The 19,020-nt window shown below is 38.1% G+C and overlaps 1 protein-coding gene across 3 annotated transcripts; it reads left to right on the top strand.

Moving 5' to 3' along the window:
* The first annotated feature begins 5,303 nt into the window (after positions 1-5,303).
* Positions 5,304-17,494, top strand: LOC140240816 (uncharacterized). 3 transcript variants are annotated; one of them, XM_072320590.1, is made up of 6 exons: positions 5,307-5,651; positions 10,746-11,857; positions 12,808-13,009; positions 13,548-13,757; positions 14,851-15,020; positions 16,551-17,494. In XM_072320590.1, exons 1-6 carry the CDS (start codon positions 5,594-5,596, stop codon positions 16,866-16,868), a joined length of 2,070 nt encoding a protein of 689 aa, XP_072176691.1. In that variant the 5' UTR covers positions 5,307-5,593; the 3' UTR covers positions 16,869-17,494. The 3 variants fall into 3 exon arrangements, with proteins under 3 accessions (XP_072176704.1, XP_072176691.1, XP_072176697.1); XM_072320596.1 differs by having other exon boundaries at positions 5,611-5,655; XM_072320603.1 differs by lacking the exon at positions 13,548-13,757 and having other exon boundaries at positions 5,304-5,651.
* Positions 17,495-19,020: the final 1,526 nt, after the last annotated feature.

Genomic DNA, 19,020 nt, shown 5'->3' with positions numbered 1-19,020 from the left:
CTTATGAGATATTCATGAAGGGTTACGGCAAAATATTGCCCTCTCTCGCCGATAATGCAAGTTCAGAGAGTGTGTAGGGGGACTGTGAGAGAGAGAGGGCAAATAAAATCGCTCCAACGCCTCACTTTCACTTCGTCATTTTGCATGGCAGCTGCATGGTCCATGGTGCGGAAGGAAAACATTCACTAAGATCCCGTTTACAGTGCGGGGCCGGGCTCGGCCGCGGCTCGGCCGCGGCCGAGCCTGGCCTCAATTGCGCGGCCCAGCCTCGCAATTTTGTCCGTTTACACTGCTGGGCTCGGCCGCGCTTTTAATTCAAACCTTTCAATATTTTGTCGTAGTGGCGCTCTGCTTGTAAACAAACGCAATTTGGTATAGCCTGGTTTTCAGACCCTTTGCCAACTGGATTCCGTTGCGACGAATTCGCCGTTCGGGCAAAGGCCTTTGCCGAAGGAAAAATCCTTTGCAGGACAAAACCACCTTAAACTATACTAGTTTCCCATGGTCAGGGGGTTAATATCGTGAATAGCGAAATAGTACGGGCAGAGGGTCTGGAAGGCAGACTAAAATTGGCCGCGCATTTGGCCCAGTTTGCGTTTACACCAAGAAGAGGCCGGGCTCGGCCGCGGCCGAGCCGCGGCCGAGCCCACCTCCAGAGCGAGGCCAAATGGGAGGCCAATTTTGGCCTCGCATTTGGCCTTTTGCGCGTTTACACTGAAGCGGGGCTGGGCTCGGCCGAGCCGCGGCCGAGCCTCGCACTGTAAATGGGGTCTTGGTGTAAACGCAAACTGGTGAAGCTCAACAGTACTGAAGAGCGAGTAATCAATTCAGCTGAAAACTGAGCATTGTGTGCTGAAAGTCGCCCGATTTCCTAATATAGAAGCCTTTGTTACGTCATAAACCCTCAGCTGCACGGCGCGCCTCGCCCTGGCTATTGACAGTAATGACAGTAATGACAGTAATTTTATTCTCATGTCACCCCATTAGGGTATTGGAGAACGCAATTTCAACATAATTATTAACATGAAACATATTTACATTTTGATGCAGATTTTCTTAAACACTTTTACACTTTTACACTATTACACTATTACACATATATACACTTAATCCAGTTTGAAACTAATTTACACAGTATGATGAAACATATTTAAACTGAAGTATAAAACATATTTACACATAGAGGAAAAAATTATGTACAGTGTATATCGAAAATCAATTTGTATAACCTTAGATAAGAAATAATGTGAAATTATTTGGCATATTAATACATCTAAGATGAACTTTAAAAGTAAAACAATGATGCGTAACAGGGCACCAGCAGCAGCAGAAAACAAAAAATAACAATAATTGTAAAATTTTGTACATTATATACACGACAAAGTATTACAAAAAACAATTGCTTGATGATTAGTCAAACTATTTTGATTAATTACATGACTAAAGAAGATTAAAAACGAAGCATTATGGTATTGCAATATTTAGCCAGATTTAAAAGTGTGCCTAAGTTGGTTGTATTAAATAATTTTTCCATTTTGAAAGTATTTGACCTTTTTGTGAAGTTACTGTCTAGATACAATTTTCTCTCCGTGGAAAGAGCCGGACAAACAAATAAATAATGGAATTCATCTCCAATTAGTTGTGATTGACAAAGATTGCATACTCTTTTACTTCTCTTAACATTCTCATATCTCCCTGTAACTATAGGAAGACGATGATTTTGGCAGCGGAATCTACAAAAACGTATTCGATATTTTTTAGGAAGATCAGTAATAAATTTTTCTAATTGAAGAGACTTTTTAAAGATTCTGTAGTTAATGCATTGAGGATTATTATACATAGCAGAGTACCAGTTTTGAGACAAACAATCTTTCAAACGTTGATCAATTGAACATTTTATCCAAGTACTATTTGTCGTTTCGCATTTAAACCACAAATCTGACATTCCCAACTATATCAATGTTAGTTTTTATTTTTTTCAGCCACAAACACTGATATACATTTTCATTATACAAAACTTTCAAAACTCTGATCATTCCCGAAAGTTTGTTTTCTCCAGAGTGTTCTAAATTATTCCAAAAATTGATCATTCTATTGATAATATATTTGTCAAGACTGTATCTACCTAGTTCGCCTAACACCATACAATTTGCCGTTGACTTATGTAATTTCAAAATCTGTTTACAAAACTTGACATGAAATATTTCGAAGTCACGTATAACTTCAAAACCCCAGATTTCGCTGCCATAGAGAACTGGAATGACAAGTTGGTCAAATAATTCTAACAGTATATCAATAGGTAGATCCAATGATTGTGATTTTAATAACAAACTGTACATAGCTCTTTTGGCTTGATTCAACTGTTTCATCTGCGCTTTTTTAAATGTATTATTATAATTGAATGTTGTGCCTAAATATACGTAATCATCTACTACAGATAATTCGCTGTTGTTGAAATGAAAGGAAGGTAGTTTCCTAACTTTACCTCTAGAGAAGATAACAATTTTTGTCTTGTCTGAATTAACATGTAATGACCAGTTGTAACAATATTCAGATAGTGCATTTAACGCATTCTGCAAGTCACCCGGTGATTTAGCTAGAATCAAGGTGTCGTCTGCATAGAGTAACGTGAAAAGTTTAATGTACACTTGGATTTCATTTTGTCTTGCATGTGTGTTGAGCTTTTTTGGCATTAAATCCAAGCCATGACATTTGCATGTTAGAAAGTTACTGAAATCATTGAGAAAGAGGGCAAACAGCATGGGTGAAAGGTTTTCTCCTTGTCTAACCCCGATATTACATTGAAATAGGGAGGACTCTTCGTTATCTTTTATTACACATGATTTTGCCTGGCCATACATGTTATGTATAACTTAAAAAAAAATTTCCATTAATATTTGCATTAAAAAGTTTCATCCATAGAGCTGATCTATCTACTAAATCAAATGCTTTTTTATAGTCAATAAACGCACAGTATACTCTTTCACCTTCGGCTATAATACAAATCAATTATGGAATGTAAAACAAAAATATGGTCGAGAGTTGAATGGCCATTTCTAAAGCCAGCTTGTTCTTCTCCAAGTAAATTATTGTCCTCGAGATAAGACGTTAACCTTTTATTCAATATGCTTGTAAAGAGCTTCCCTAAACAACTGAGCAAAGTGATGCCTCGATAGTTATTGGGGTCTTTTGCGTCTCCTTTCTTTTTATACAAAGGTCTAATTAGTCCAATTGTCCAATCAGAAGGAACGACACCACTGTCTAAAACAATATTGAATAGTACAACAATGCAAGATAGCAAACGGCCAGAAGAGTTTTTCAGAAATTCGTTCAGAATTTGATCAACTCCACAAGCTTTACACCATTCTTCAAACGTTTAACTTGCGTGACTAATTCGTCAATATCAATAGGTTTGTTCAAATCTTCATTTATTGGACTAACTGGAATAGGAGTGTACAAAGGAGATTCTTCGGTGACCTTAGTCTGACTAAGATTTCTAAAATGCTCTTCAAGTACGTTAAGGTCTATATCAATTTCATTTCTTTTATCATTTAACGAGGTGAGCATATTCCAGTATTCCCTCGGTTGAGTTACTATAGCATTACGCAATTTTGAATGTAGGATACTATTGTATTGAGTTTTTGCCTTTCTTAACTCCTTCTTATAAATACGTTTTTGCTTTATCAACTCCTCTGAGATCTGTTTCCTGTTTAAAGTTTTCTCAGATTTAAGCAAACGTTTCAGGCGAAAATAATTTGAGCGTAACTTTTTACACCTACTATGAAACCATGGTTTAGAATGATTATTTTTGTATACTTTCTTCTCCTTATTACAATAAGTTTTAACCAAACTACAACTTTCCGCTGCGTCTAGATATAGTTGCTGGATAGACGACACTAAATCGTCTAATTGTTCTTGCGAAATTTCACAAGTAGACATGCTGGTCATTTTTATGTACAGTTTATCAACGCCATCTAAATTAATGTTGTTCTTAATTCCTTCGATAAACTTTCTGACCATTTCACTTTAGTCACTGGTTTTGTTTGACAATCTTTTGTTTCTGTAAATATCGTCCTAGAAGCCGAATTTGTTTACAACGATAATGTTAGCATAATAGGACTATGTTTGTCAGACAACAGTGGATCAAATATGTCAACAGCAAAGTCTTCAAACGTACGCAACAAATCAAATGAAGCCACACAATAATCAATAGTGCTCGAATTCGCACACGTATAATGCCCATGTCTATCAGACTTCGACCTTCCGTTGAGAATTACCATTCTAAAACGTTTGCACAATTCAATAAGTTGTTTTCCATGATTGTTGATTACTTTGTCCATGTTATTCCTATCTGGACATACAACTAGAGCACGAACTTTAGTGCGCGCATGCAAACCTCAATACCTACGCATACGCGCAGCCCGAAGTCCCAAGTTCATTGACCCTACCTGCCAAAATATCAAAAATCCTTCATAAATTCCCAAAAAATCTCGGATCACTACCAAAAGTTAATCGTTTGTTACTTGTGTCATTCTCAACCTTTCCTGCAAGTTTTATCCCAATCCGTTCACTACTTTTTGAGTTATTTTGCACACGGACAAACGAACTAACGAACTAACAAACAAACCAACGGTAACGAAAACATAACCTCCCCCCTTGGCGGAGGTACAGGGTACTAGTACTAGTAATCAACATGATCAAACTAGACTCTGCAGCAGAGCAACATACACACTGGCAGCGCAATTAGCAGAGTTCAATTAAATCTACTATGACGTCACAATACTATGAGAGTTCACTGCGTGCTTCTGCCACCTGTGATGTGGTGTGACGCGCAGTATTCCTCATACGCGAGAAAATTGTGAGCAATAGGCCCTATTTGTGTAGAGCTCAAAGATATTTTCCCCAGTGACTAGGAGAAAAATCTCTTTGGTAGAGCTGCGACTAGAATTCGATGACAGTTCAGTAGAAAACAGATAATTTACAGAAGTCAAATAGTTTACAGTCCTTAATGAATGATTCCAAATTGACGAGTCTCTTTAAAGATATGAAAATATGTCACATTTTACATACACCGTTATTGCATGTTTGACCATTTAGGTGAAAGGGCGCTTGCCTGCTGCACCAGACGTACGCACGATGTCCGTACATCAATTATGTACGCACAACACGTACGTACACGTACGTACGTACTATACTTTAGCTCTCCATAAAACCACCAAAGCAATGTTGGGCGAGAGATATAGGTCAAGCAAGAGGTCAAGGTAATAAGTAGGTCGGTCGTATTATCTAAAAGCTCCCTGCTGATGACCAAAGAGTGAGCTACGCTACTGACCCTATCCCTAGCGGTAGCTAGCTAGCTTCATACTCTCGGTCTTTCTTTGGTATTTGTACCTGTACCTACCACGTATCTCACAAAGCACATCCCAAGTGTGAATTTTGACTACATGGCAGGAGTGGACTGCTGGATCAAAAACTGAAACGAGGTGCACGAACATTCATTCCAGAACAAGATCATCATCATCATCCTCAACCAGGGAGTCAGGACGTTCCCTCCATACATAGGAATTGGGATAGCCATTAAAGGCCATGGCCCATGCTATGCAATCTTGGGAATGGACGCCGGTGGCTAGCAAACTGTACTAACGTTGTGGGTTAGTGAGTATTAACCGTTAACGTTTGAAATAGATCTAACGTTAGGCCTAGACCTAGATCTAGGCCTACTAGTAACTAACAATTTACGTAAATAACCTGTTAACAACGTTAGATGTCAGAGCTACGGTACTAACGGTGAGTCTATACGTGTTAGTCCTACTGTTACGTGTTAGCGTTAGTATCCTCCATCATGTTAAAGTTGATAACGTTCTCCATGTAACGTTAAATTTTGACGTTAGATGTTGGATGTCTAGGGCCTCTCACTTAGGAATTTCACTTTTTATGAGGTAGGGTCTATGCCTTAACGTTATGTCTAATAATAAACAACACGTTAGTTAATAGATCTAACGTTAGGCCTACCCTCATTACGTTCTAGTGATTACTAGACTAGATCTACTTAACGTTAACGTTAGACCTAATTAGTAGGCCCCTATTCAACAAGAAAAAGTGCTAGGGGCCTACTAATGATCATAACATTAGAGGCTGTCTAACGTTAGGCTCCTAGGTCTTTAACTTAAGAATCCCTCGAGAAAATATCCTTGATAATAGACCGAGACTAGGGTCCCGTTGCATAAAACTTTTTTAGCAACCTTAAAAAATTCAGGTTGGGATTTGCCCAACCTGAAATTTTTAAGGTTGCTAACCTAAGAATGTAAAATCCGTTGCATAAAAACTCTGGTTGGGAGCTTCCAACCGGAATTTTGTGATTTCAACCGGAAAAAAAATCCGGTTGGAGTTTTATGCAACGGGCCCTAGGTCTAGTACTGTGGTAGTAACGTTTGACTCTAACGTTAGGATAGTCTAACGTTAGACCTAGGTCCTACCTAGACTCTAGAGACTGGTAGAGTGTCTAGAAAAGTCCTAAAGGACCTACCTACCTTAAACGGTTAACACTAACAGAGGGTCTAAGTAGAACCCTAACTTGTTAAATCTAACGTTAGTCTACTGAATACTACCCTAAACTCAATGAAGAATGTCTTTTTCCTGGTTGGCGACAACAATCAATTTGGTTTCTTCGAATAGACCTAGGTTATTAAGTTTCAAGTTTCAAGTTTATTAAAAGTTTCCACAATACAAAAATTACATAAGAACAATAATATGTAACAAGGAATACATTGTTGAATACGTGATTAAAACAATTTGCAGAATTGAATATAAATTGACAATGCATGTAGATGCATATAGATGTAAAGTGGAGTGGTCTTAGAAAAGCAAGCTTGTATAATAAGAACCCCTGGAAAGGCAAGTTAAGACATGTAATATAACAACTCACTACTATATACAAACATTAAAGCCTTAGAATAATTCTAGTGGAATTCCTCAATCCCTCACACACACACACACACACACATTACCTATGGAATTTTAAAGCAAAACATAATTGGCATTAGACTATGTTACTCAAATGGAAAGCGATGAGATGATGTCATGTATGTAGAATTTAAAAGGAGCAGCATCAATGAGACTGAGAATATCGATGAAGCAAATACTTCCGAGCCAACACTTTAAATCTGGAAAAAGTGGTACTATCTTTAACATCTGAGGGCAACATGTTCCATTCTTTTATGCAAGACACATAAAAAGAATTTAGGGCAATACTGGTAGCTACACGAGGTAGATGTAGAAGGTTTTTCTGTCGTGTATTATGGGAATGAACAACTGAGTTTTTGACGAACAAATCTAGAAATAAGGAGGGAGAACTGGACATGTGAAGCTTGTACATGAATGCCAATGAGTTAAAACACACTAACTCGTTTAGAGGTAAACAACACAGCTGTAAGAATTGGGGGCACTTGGCCTAGTAAAGTGTGAGCTTGTTATTAGCCTGATAGCTCTCTTTTGTACAATAAACAATTTATGAAGATGGCTGTTATAAGTATTACCCCAGGCAACATTACAATACATCAAGTGAGGCATTATGATGCTATTATACAGTGTAGTCAAGACACTTTTAGGAACAATAAATTTTAGCTTATGCATCACACCAACACCCCGAGAAGCTTTGGAACATACATTTAGTATGTGTTGCTTCCATGACAGAAATTCATTGATAGTAATACCAAGGAATAATACATTTTCGCTTGTAGCTACCTGATGTCCACCAATAATGAGAGAAGGGGTGTTTACAGGTATCCTCTATTATGTTACTTAAAGGAGACCTCCGGATAATTTTCAGATTTTTACATTTGAACAACTATAAATTAGTTATACAGAGGACAGAGTTTCAGAATTTGTGATGATTGGGATGAAAAATAAGAATATTTTCAAAATTTAGAACAAATTGCAATGAACAAGGATGATGACATGGCAGAGTCACCATATAAGACTGCATGAGTTGGGGCTCAAGGAAGCACAACAAAAGAAGAAGGCATGCATAGATTATACACAGGTGAACTCGCAAGCAAGCGGTATTGTAATGGAATTACACTGCTACATTTCTGAAATATGTGAACCTCCTATGTCATCATCCTTGTTCAGTGTAATTTGTTTAAGGTTTTTCAAAGTATTGTTTCTCTGCTCAAGAACCACAATAAATTCCACAAATCTATACATGGAGTTGTCGATTTATGTACTACATGATGTGAAATTATGAAAATCGTCTGGAATGTCCCTTTAATCGTGGAGAGGTCAGAGACAGCGTTACACTTTGCACTTTAAAACTAAAAAACGAGGCTTTCAACTTCTGCTCTAGTCTAACGTTAGATGTTAATGTTAGCCAGTAGCACGGTAACGTTAGATCTTGACCGACAAGTATGTCTAATTCCGCGAAAAACTTCTCATTTATAGAGTGATAGTTCTGTCCCCCTGTCGTCACTGCCGTAAAGTCGCCAGACATTCACATCGGTCATCGCATGTAACGCGCGCCGCGATCGGAGATCAGCTTGGGCGACGGATTTTCATCACTCTCAAAATGCATTCGTAATTCACCTTTTTCCGCCGTAAAAACACAAATAATTGTAATCAAAATATATTTTACCATATGTAACAGGTGATAAAACCATTTTTAATGCGAGGATGTTTTTGATTTAGAATGGATTTCAGGTGGCAGATTAATACAGGTTTTCAAACGCGGTGACAGACAATGCAGCCTACTTTGAAGTGTGAAATGTGGCAGGCTAGGTATGGGCGGCGAACTAATTCAGTGCCCCTGTGCCTATCGTTAGTTCGCCAACCCGGAAGTGCATAGGAATTACACACACGTGGCGACTACGCTTCTACTAGGGACCTACTTAATTGCTGGGTCAGTCAAAAACTGACCCAGCAAATGTCATTACTATAAATGAGAAGTTTTTCGCGGAAATTAGACATGCTTGTCGGTCATTGTTAGATCTAACAACTATACGTTAGGGGGGCCTAATTGTTAGTGCAAAAAAAAAAAAAAAATAAATCAAAGTTGGGTGGCTAACGTTAGACCCTGAACGTTAGAACCCTAGGGCCCTAACTAGATAGTAGATACGTGTAGTAGGCCTATCTAACGTTATTTGGTCCAACATATGGTTTTGGTTACTGAAGATATCCGTAGAAAGGTTCTAGGATAGCTTCTAACATACTTTCTACGGATTACAGAATAGTCTAGGCCTAGCAGTTTTGTGTCACTAGAAGTAAAAGTATTAGAGTAGAGTCCTAACTGTTAGAGTTAGATAGAGTCTAGTTCTAGATGGATTGTCTACAGTTGTATGGTATTAGATCTAGATCTAGATCTAGTAGTTAGATCACCGTCTATTTATTTGAAAGTGAAACCTCTTGTAAATGAAACTGAAAGGATGGAACATCAAATGCCGAGGAAATTTAATTAGGGCATAGATCTACGTACGTTAGATATAAATTCAACGCCTCATGTTTCAGCACAGCCTCGATATTCTTCGCTGCTCTTCAAATACATTTAAAAATCCATGGCGACAAGATCCGTCTTTAAAGGTCAAGTTCAGCAAACCATGCCTATGTGACTATGTCTTAGGATTTAGGCCTAGATATAAAGGTATCGTTAACCATTGGGAACAGTGATTTAAAAATGTTCGAGTTGTCACATTTGATGCATATGTGTAGGTCAATTGTATCACAAAACATCCTATCATATAAAAGTCTCGAAATAAAGCCTTAGATATAAGGAGATATCACTATTTTCTCAATAAAACATTGTAACTGTAGATCTAGATGATTTATAGAAAGTTTTATCTAATATTATAACTATTGTTCACATTTTGCATGATTTAACAATGCTCAACATTGATTATACTGATTAACATTTTTAATTTTATACTTTTTGTTTCTATCCGTATTAAACTCACATTTTTAGAACTATTCATTTTGAAATACTAAAGCTGGGTCTTTGTTTAGTCTGCAAATGGTAAATAGAATGCCTGTACATGGCTGTAGCTCCGACACCCCATTGTACAATACAACCAGTACTGGGCAGTAGAGCATCTACTCAGTATTGCCAGTATCACTAGATTTTAAGAAGGTCTTTATAGGCTTTGGCTAGCTAGATCTCTGAGGGATGTAGATCTACGGCCACGGGTACTTACTAACGTTAGACGTGTAAGATATGCGCTTGATGCACCTTGACGTCAAGCTATTATGTATTTTATAGTGCCGAGCAGAATAAGGTTGATAGTACTTACAGTACATATGCCTCCTTGCTAGGCAGTTCACCCATCTCTCTTTATACAAACCCAAACCAGCTTCGTTGTCGATATCGTCTGCATACGTCTGATAAGTTCTGCTGCATCCAGCGGGTTTTATTTCTGTTTTTGTGTTCCCCCTTGCACATACATATTAGATCTACAATACGTTTTGTCTGTAATAAAGAAGAAATTAGGTCGGTCTTGGGTATAAGGGATTCATACGTATCGCGGAACAACGGATATTTCTTGTGTATCAGTGTCATTACCATGGAAAATGTCATGTACTCCATTAAAAGTAAAGGTATCATATTTCGACGCGAACAATTATATCACTACAGCACATACTCCTGAAACATTTCTTAGTATTCTAAGTGTAAAGTAGTCATTAGTAATCGTGAATGATAACAAAGAACCCTGCAGTGAACAATGCATATTTTATACTAAAAACTTCTCTCGTTCCTTCATCAGGCTACATACGGATAGACATTGCACAGCGCATGGGTACGATGCACAAGCCACAGAGGATTGGCAATTTCTTTTGTGACGCACAACCATTAGTACACGATGAAAAGGCAGAGGGCCTCATCGGAACTGGTCATCAGAACCATGAGACGCGGAGGACCTCTATCATGAAAGTCTCGCAGAGCAATGCGGAGCACCCAACCACTGAACCATTTCCCACTCCGAACGAGGATCCATTTCTAGCTGCAGATGGTGATTATCACCTTCTCCGTCGGATATCCTGCGCAAGTACAACCGGCGTTCGCTTTGCTCCGCCAGTGAATATTCTTTACGATGAAAATGAAGTTCGCAAGCATATTGCAGACACTGAATCTTCAAACCCGTCGTATGAGACCCTCGGAAAACGCCATCTCAATGCTTTCGCAGCGCAGATCGAAGACTTCAAGAAAGGTGAAGTGGCCAAGACTTGCGTCCGACGCGTACTGGGTCGCCTCTCGAGTGTCCTATGCTTTTTATCGATGCTTACTTGTATCTTCACAATAGCAGACTTGGAAATGAGCTATAAATGTGGAACGGCTTATAGTATTCGAACATTCAAACAATCTACAAATGTAACGGAAGGATCTTCAGCGTATCCAGTGATAATGAAGAGCTTCGTCACCTCAGGCTCTGTATTGATGTGCATAATTCTCATCATTCACTATCATTTTCAGTGTCGATATTTGATCATTGTTCACCAGCTACCCACGAACGCGACAGTAATCACATCACCTCTCCGGAACAGCTTCCTGCTCGAATTGTTGCTATGTTTTGTCCATGTTCCTCCCTACTTCGACGCACTTGTTCCATCAGAACTTCAGCTGTCCGTGTTCCTTCGCCTCTACTTGACAGCTCGCTACATGAAGGAACATAATGAGATGATGCGCACGAAATCGACACGCTTCCTAGCTTCAGTGCTGAAGACTGAACTCACTTCGGGCTATCTTATAAAGACTTTCTTTCTGAAGAGACCCTTTGTTATGATCACCATCTGTTACATCCTAAATCTTGTTGGATCAGGTTACCTAGTGTTCGCCATGGATCGTTATGACAACCCTTCTCACCACAATTCGTTTCTGGTAGGTGTATATTGATCAAGGGTTCCGATATTGATATCATTTGGACGAGATGTTGTCAACGGGCTTTATCTGGTCAGAGGTGTTTCACGAAGAACTGAAGTCAATCTTAAAAGTTAAGGTCGACTTAAAATTGTGGTGTGCTCTCTAGGTCTTCAATGATTTTCTAACTTCCCATTGCGGATGAAAATTTAGAAGTCTTTTTCGATGCAGCCATTAATTCACAAAATAAAATAAGTATAAAAGGGATTTTCAATAAATGTTGATAGCAATTTGAAGTGGATTTGAAAAGGCTGATACAACTGAACAGGGAAATCAGTGGAAAACCATGATGTGAATCTGACTTTAATTTTTAAGATAAAAAATTTGACTTAAATTATGTGTTTGCCATCACTTTGATGTCACATTTTTTTTTTCACTAATGATTGATCTACGTAAAAAGCGATTGAAAGAATTTTGATGGTAACATGGAAAGAATTGTTATTCCTGAGTAGAGACACCAGTTTTCATAACAGAAGTACAGTTTTCACCACATAATCGAGCTCTCGATAGTTGGGAACATCGGCTTTTTGTATGTCTAGCAGGGCAGTGTATACGAAGCATTAGTTTGCCTGTATAGCACTTGCGTAGTATGTAATATCGATGACATGAGTGTATGGTGCGTGCTCATCGCGAAATCGGGCACCCCGCTTAAAGGGGCCGGGTTTTTTGTTTTTTGTTTTTTGTTTTGTTTGTTTGTTGTTGTTTTTTTTTTTTGCTACTCTCAGCCTATCTAGATTATGCGGTTATTACTGTAAGAAATCGATGATACAGTATCAGCAACTGGCAACTCATTAAGTAAGCAGCATTATATTTTATCCGACTCTTGAATAGTGGTCGTTTTCATAACACTAAATCTTCGTGCTTTATTTTGCCTCTTGCCCTCTGTATACTTGCTGGAATGGTTCTGAAAGGACACAGTGTGGATGCAAGCTGTCACCATGACAACGCTTGGCTTTGGTGATGTGACGCCTGATTCCCTTCTCGGGAGAGCTTTTGTTAGCTTCTCTGCTGTCTGTGGCATCTTTCTCATGGCGTTACTTATTAGCGTGATTCACGAAGGACTTCAGTTAACACAGCAAGAAAAGAGGATAATAGCCTACGTCGAAAGAATAGGTAAAGTTATATAGGATTCAATATCACTCGTTCATTGTGTCTGATAGATAGGATTCAGCATGTGCAAGTTTTGAAAAATATACCTGTGTGATAACAGAAACTAATTACGTTATTACATCTTCGGAGTTATTTGTTAGCTCATATGAATACTGTACATGTATTTGATAAAGGCGAGGGCAGCTAGAGCATTTACCTATCATTATATTACAGTCTTCGATTTGACAGAGAGGGTACATGTTATGCTGGTATATAATGTGTACTACAGAGGTATAGCAAAGGTAGCTGCTTACATCAAACTGTCCAGTAAGAGGGTGAAGGGAAAGTTAAAAAGTCTTCATACGCTGGTATGAAACGGATGGATGGTGCTTGTGTTGGCCTACTGTCTGGGAATGACAAGCATGTTCGGCAACTTGGATAACAATATGATTCACTAGCACCAAGTGTGTCTAACATTCAATACTTTGTCTATGTAGGGTCCCTACATTTAATTTGTCATGTTACACAAAGGTAGCTCTAACAGTGTTTCTCTTTCCCCCAGATTTCAACAATCTTTACCGAGATCGCGCGGCGCGCTGCATTCAAGCAACTTGGCGTTTGCACCGTGTACTGAAGAATGGCAAATCCTCTCTGAACAAGTGGGAGTCGTGGCTCGCAAACTGGGGTCTAACTAATGCCGCTGAAGTTTACACGCGACGGCTATACAACGCCCTATATCACTGGAGGGGTATCAAAAAAAGTAGAACTCCAGGTATTACATGAACATGAATTTTTCTTCTCTGTCGTTTTAGCTCACGTGAGCCTTAAATTGAGCTCCTGCGCCCATTTATCGTCCGGCGTCCGTCGTGAATGCGTAGACCCCCCCCCCCCCACCACCACCCCACTCCCACCCCCCACCCCCCCCCCCCCCCGAAACCCAATGACGGCTTTTCACCAAACTTCCTTACGGGTGATAGAATCTCAGTTGTTTGGTTTGGCTGGATTTAATTTCACATTCCTGAATAACCTTAATTTCCTATGATGACGCCCAGTAAATCGAAAACTTGTAGAGGGCCATTTAACAGATCCATGCAATCCTGAGCCTGCATGAAGAGTACAATGTGATGTATCTGAGGGGTGGTCAATTTTTACAATCTGGATTAAATTATGCTTCTGTTTCTAGTTATCACTAAGCTTCGCCTTACCGGCGTTAACTGATGTTGCCTCGACAGTATCAGCACAAAAGTATCCCAAGTATTTACTGCTTTTTGGCTGAAAGAGTTTAGCTTCTTACTAGTGCGACACTTTCCCTTTGACCGCGTGTAACTTTTCATTGATAACAAAAAGAGCAATTGGATCAATGAAATACAAATTCATTACAAATTTCAAACACACAACAAAGAATAACAAATGAAATGATATAAAGCGATAACATTCAAATGTTTAAATTTGTTAATTTAAATTCAATTTAAATTCAATTAAAAAATCAAAATTTGTTTCAATTGGCACAATGTCCCCCCCCCCCCCCCGCGGCCCCATATGGGTACCAAAGCCCCGAAATTAAAGAGTTTCTAATAATCTTCTTCAGAAACAAAAGTGATAGTGGTTAGTTAGTGACAAGTTTAAGTGCATTGTTGACTGTAAAGGTTCAAGTTTGTAAATAAATCGGTTTGTTACTTCGATTAATCTATTCCACCGTAATACAGCTAAATTTTATTGTCTAGCACGTCTCAAACATCATCGTACCGACATACCTACACAGAACAAGGCAAAGAAATTTGACTTAAAATGATATCAAATAACACTTCCCAACGAATGATATTTCAATGATTTTTGTTTTCTTCCTCTGTGTGTATGTGTGTCAGATGACCAATGGGTGAAAGAGTTCGTAGCTGACAATACGGCGATCATGTTGACAGACGTACTACGCAAGATAGATAACCTTGAGCAGGTGCTTGGTGGTGAACAGACGGAGGAGGGTATGGCAGCTTCATTTGGGCGGCAAGAAAACAGAGATGAGAGATGTTCAAACCAGGTACTACCTGTAACAGCAGTGCAGATTTGATTTTGGCGAGTATGATTGCCAAGTGATGGACATCTCGGGGCCCGGATAAAAGTATATTGCTTGTAAATGATAAGGTGCTATAGCTGACAGATTATTCCGACAACCGTACGTGGGATATGTCATTCGAGCAAGCATACCCACCTTACAGTCAAATTGTACCTACATCTAACGTCACGAATCACCTGCCATGCAAGAATGTTATCCGTCAATCTTGAAACGTGCACAGATTCAGCGACACCCATGATGCCCATCACATCATGTGCATAAACACTTACGAAAGTGGAAGTTGTTGAAAATGTTATATTGTGCGTGAACAAGTTGTCGAAGCAATAGCAGCGGTAACGACGCTGTTCCACGTTTTGTTGCTTTAGCTTACCAAACATTTCGGAGTCATTCCTTTATGCGATATTCATCATAACTGCGCCATTGACACAGCGGACAAAATGAAACAATTATCGGACAACATATTACAAAAAAAAAGTTGGGTAATGGTTCGTACTGTCATTACAAAAAGGAAAATAAACTGCGTATAAAAGGTCAGTTTTAATGAGAAAGGAAAAAGCATGCATTTTGTTTTTCTTGCACACTGTCGGAAAAGCCTTTTTTTTTTTTTTTTTGAAGAGCACATGCTCTTACAAATGCCGAAGCTCCTTTGTGTGTGTGTGTGTGTGTGCGTGTGTGACATTTTCCACGCATGTGACACTGACTGTGGCATTCATATACTAGTAGGTCACTACATGTTAATGTACATAATTATGTGTACACCGGTAGTCTGTTTCTTCCCTGCCCTCTATGCACAATTGCCTATAACCGTACATCTTTCACTCGTATAATCCCTGTTGTTAAGAACACAACGTCCTACAGTGTGTTCACAATCACTTACTCTATAGTCGACAATGTGAAAAAGCTCGAATTTAGCAGAGTGAAGATAATTTCACACTGGTGCGGTTTTTCACAGAGAATTCACAGAGTAATACTTGTTTCACACTGTGAAATGCTTCACAATGTGTGCACAATGTTAAAACGCTTGAATTTAAGTGTGAGATTTTGCACTATGTTCACAGTGTGTTCACATTTGTTTCACACTCTGGGACGCTGTATTCTTTCCATCAGGGATGGGGGCATATATTTTTCTTTTCTTTTCTTGTGTTATTTTCTTTCTTTTTAGTGAAGGAGAGTTATGGAAATGATAGAGCATGAAATTTATGCAGGGAATGTAGGCACACGCCCACCCCTTGTCTTTTACAGAGTATCTTGCCACAGATAAAATTTTGGGTCTGGTCGTACAACATCGCATTATTTCCAAAATTGAATAATAGATGCGAAATTAAAGACGAAAAAAAAAATGGACAAATCCACAGGAAAACGAAAAGGTCGTGAAAACGTTCATCCCCTTCTCTTCGATGTCATACAGATCTACTGTATGAAAGTTGTGACTTTTGTGTTTTCTCTCTTTCCTCTTCCCCTCTGAATCCTTTCCCCGTCTCCCACCACTCAAAGACAGAGGAAAACGAAGAAATCGCCCAGAAACATCAGTCAATGCTTTCGCCTGAATGCACAGAGCAAAATCAATCGCGGGATAAAGTTATCACCGCGTGGGACTCAGAGGATAACGCACATGTAGATGGTGACAAAAACCAAGGTGTTCCTGTCATTCTTGTCCAAGATAATTTGAGCAAGCCAGGAGATGCTGCCACAAGTAATGCGGCTGAGCTTGTTGAGCATGTTGAGAACATGGAGCGCTCACTCGGTAGCTTCTATATGGCGATGAGAACTGAGCTTAGCATCATTAAGGCTCATTTGAAACACGCAGACTAACTGTTGACACGTTTTAGGAAGATATAGCATAATAATATGTAAAAACAAAAAATTAGTAAACGTTACGTGCATATCATTTTCACTTGTACCTTTGCTTTATCTATTTTGATGTAACAATTCAGCTCAAATGACCTTCAATCAGCACCAGTTTCATTTTGCTTGCATGCTGTCACGAGAAGCTGAAAATAACACTCATGATTAAAAAAAAAAATGAGTAAGAATGAGTTTACAAGTTAAAAAAACAAAAATATACAGAGGCTCTCTTTTATTTCTGTTTTACTATTGACAGTATTCTGATTTTTCTTATTTTTTTTTTCAAAATCAAAGCCTGATTGCAATATTTCCAGTGTTTCAGCATAATAAAACACTGTTCATCGCTATGCGCCAGTTGAAATGCACATAATCCACAGAGGGAACTTTACAGTACAATGCAATTTTCTACGAGGTGCATCCCTACAAGCAGAACCTAATTTTTGAAATTGTAATAATCGGCGAATTATCTGTAAAATCCATCTCAGTCATGAGAACTAAGCATTATTCTCTAAGCAATATGTACAAAAGAAATGTACAGTCTTTTCTGGCTGAAAAGGCTTTTAAAAGTGGATCTTCCTTTAAAAAATATGTGCAGAGATTCACGTCTCCCTGATTTTTCCCCTCTGTCACTTAAGTACATAATGATGTAAAGTCCAGTCCAAGTTCAATTTTTTTTTTTTATTTCACCAAAGCAAGGAACATATTAAAAACGATTACATATATCAATATTCGGATATTATTACAAACATTTCAGTAAGACAGTGAAAAGGAACAAAAATACATAAATAGATTGACAATTACACGTACATAGGTTAACAAATATGCTATGGTAGGTAGCAGCCAGAAAGGAGATGTCCCTTATTTATAGCTGACCTAGAATAATTCACTCATTCAATTTTTTATATAATGTGTTCCAATGAAAGTAAAAACGTTAGAACAGGACAAGACAAGACAAAGCAAAACATAAAATGACAATAATACAGGATGTCTCGAAACATAGGGGATAAAAAAACATACTCCTTACCTTAATAAATTTGGGTGTAATTATTGAGAAGAGCTTTTTTGTAACCAGATTTAAACGTATTCAAAGAGTTAGCATTACGAATTGCACAGGGGAGAGAATTCCACAGGGTAGGACCAATGTAAATTATAGATCTTTGATAAAAAGAAGTACGAGATAGAGGTAGGTGAAAATCATTGGCGGATCGCGTGCTATAATTATGAATTTGATTATTAAAAGTGAACAAATCTAAGAGAGTCTTTAGTAACAAACGATTTTTACACAAATACATAAAAATTCCAGCTTGATATTTGTACATATCATTCAACCCCAATATCTTCAGGGATAGGAACAGTGGTTGGGTGTGGGCAAGAAAAGAGGCATGGGAAATGATTCGTATTGCACGTTTTTGAAGCACTGAAAGTCTTTGAATATAACATTCGTGAGCATTGCCCCAGACAGTTATTCCATAGTACAAATGAGGTAGAATTATGGCATTATAAATTGATCTTAAAACAGACTTTGGAAGACAACTTAGTTTATTCATTACACCAATATTTTTTGATAATTTATTACAAACAAAATTAATATGATTCGACCAATTCAATTTATTATCTACATGCACTCCAAGGAATTTCAAAAAAAAAAAAAAAAAAACCACACATGTTAATGTATACAGTGTCGGTGTTACATTTTTTCTTTGTAAATATCATAAAATTAGTTTTTGATATGTTAATTGATAATTTGTTAGCTCGCAGCCAATTAGTAACATTTTGCAATTCCTTATTAAAAACCTCTTGCAGAGAATCAATATTATCATGAGACAAGAATATACTTGTATCGTCTGCAAATAAAATACATTGTAAAATACTAGAAACATTGGGTAAATCATTTATATACAAAAGAAATAAAATAGGCCCAAGGATCGATCCCTGGGGCACTCCACATCTTATGTTTTTGTAATCTGATATATTCTTATCAATGGATACGAACTGCTTACGATTGCTCAAATAACTTTTCAAAAGTTTGAAAGTGACACCACGAAATCCATATAGACTTAATTTAGCTAAAAGAATATTATGATCAAGTGTGTCAAATGCTTTGCTGAGGTCTAAAAAT

The sequence above is a fragment of the Diadema setosum genome, chromosome 2 (genome assembly GCF_964275005.1).
Source record: "Diadema setosum chromosome 2, eeDiaSeto1, whole genome shotgun sequence".
Taxonomy (NCBI): Eukaryota; Metazoa; Echinodermata; class Echinoidea; order Diadematoida; family Diadematidae; genus Diadema; species Diadema setosum.
The sequence above is the reverse complement of the archived record's forward strand: the minus strand, read 5'-3'. Positions and strand labels throughout refer to the sequence as shown.

Bases quoted from the DNA above. Each gene is read 5' to 3' on its own strand.
- LOC140240816 (XM_072320590.1), top strand. From the start codon at position 5,594: ATGCTATGCAATCTTGGGAATGGACGCCGGTGGCTAGCAAACTGTACT. The intron at 5,652-10,745 runs GTTAGTGAGTAT...TTCCTTCATCAG, and splicing joins AAACTGTACTAACGTTGTGG to GCTACATACGGATAGACATT. The intron at 13,758-14,850 runs GTATTACATGAA...TATGTGTGTCAG, and splicing joins CAAAAAAAGTAGAACTCCAG to ATGACCAATGGGTGAAAGAG.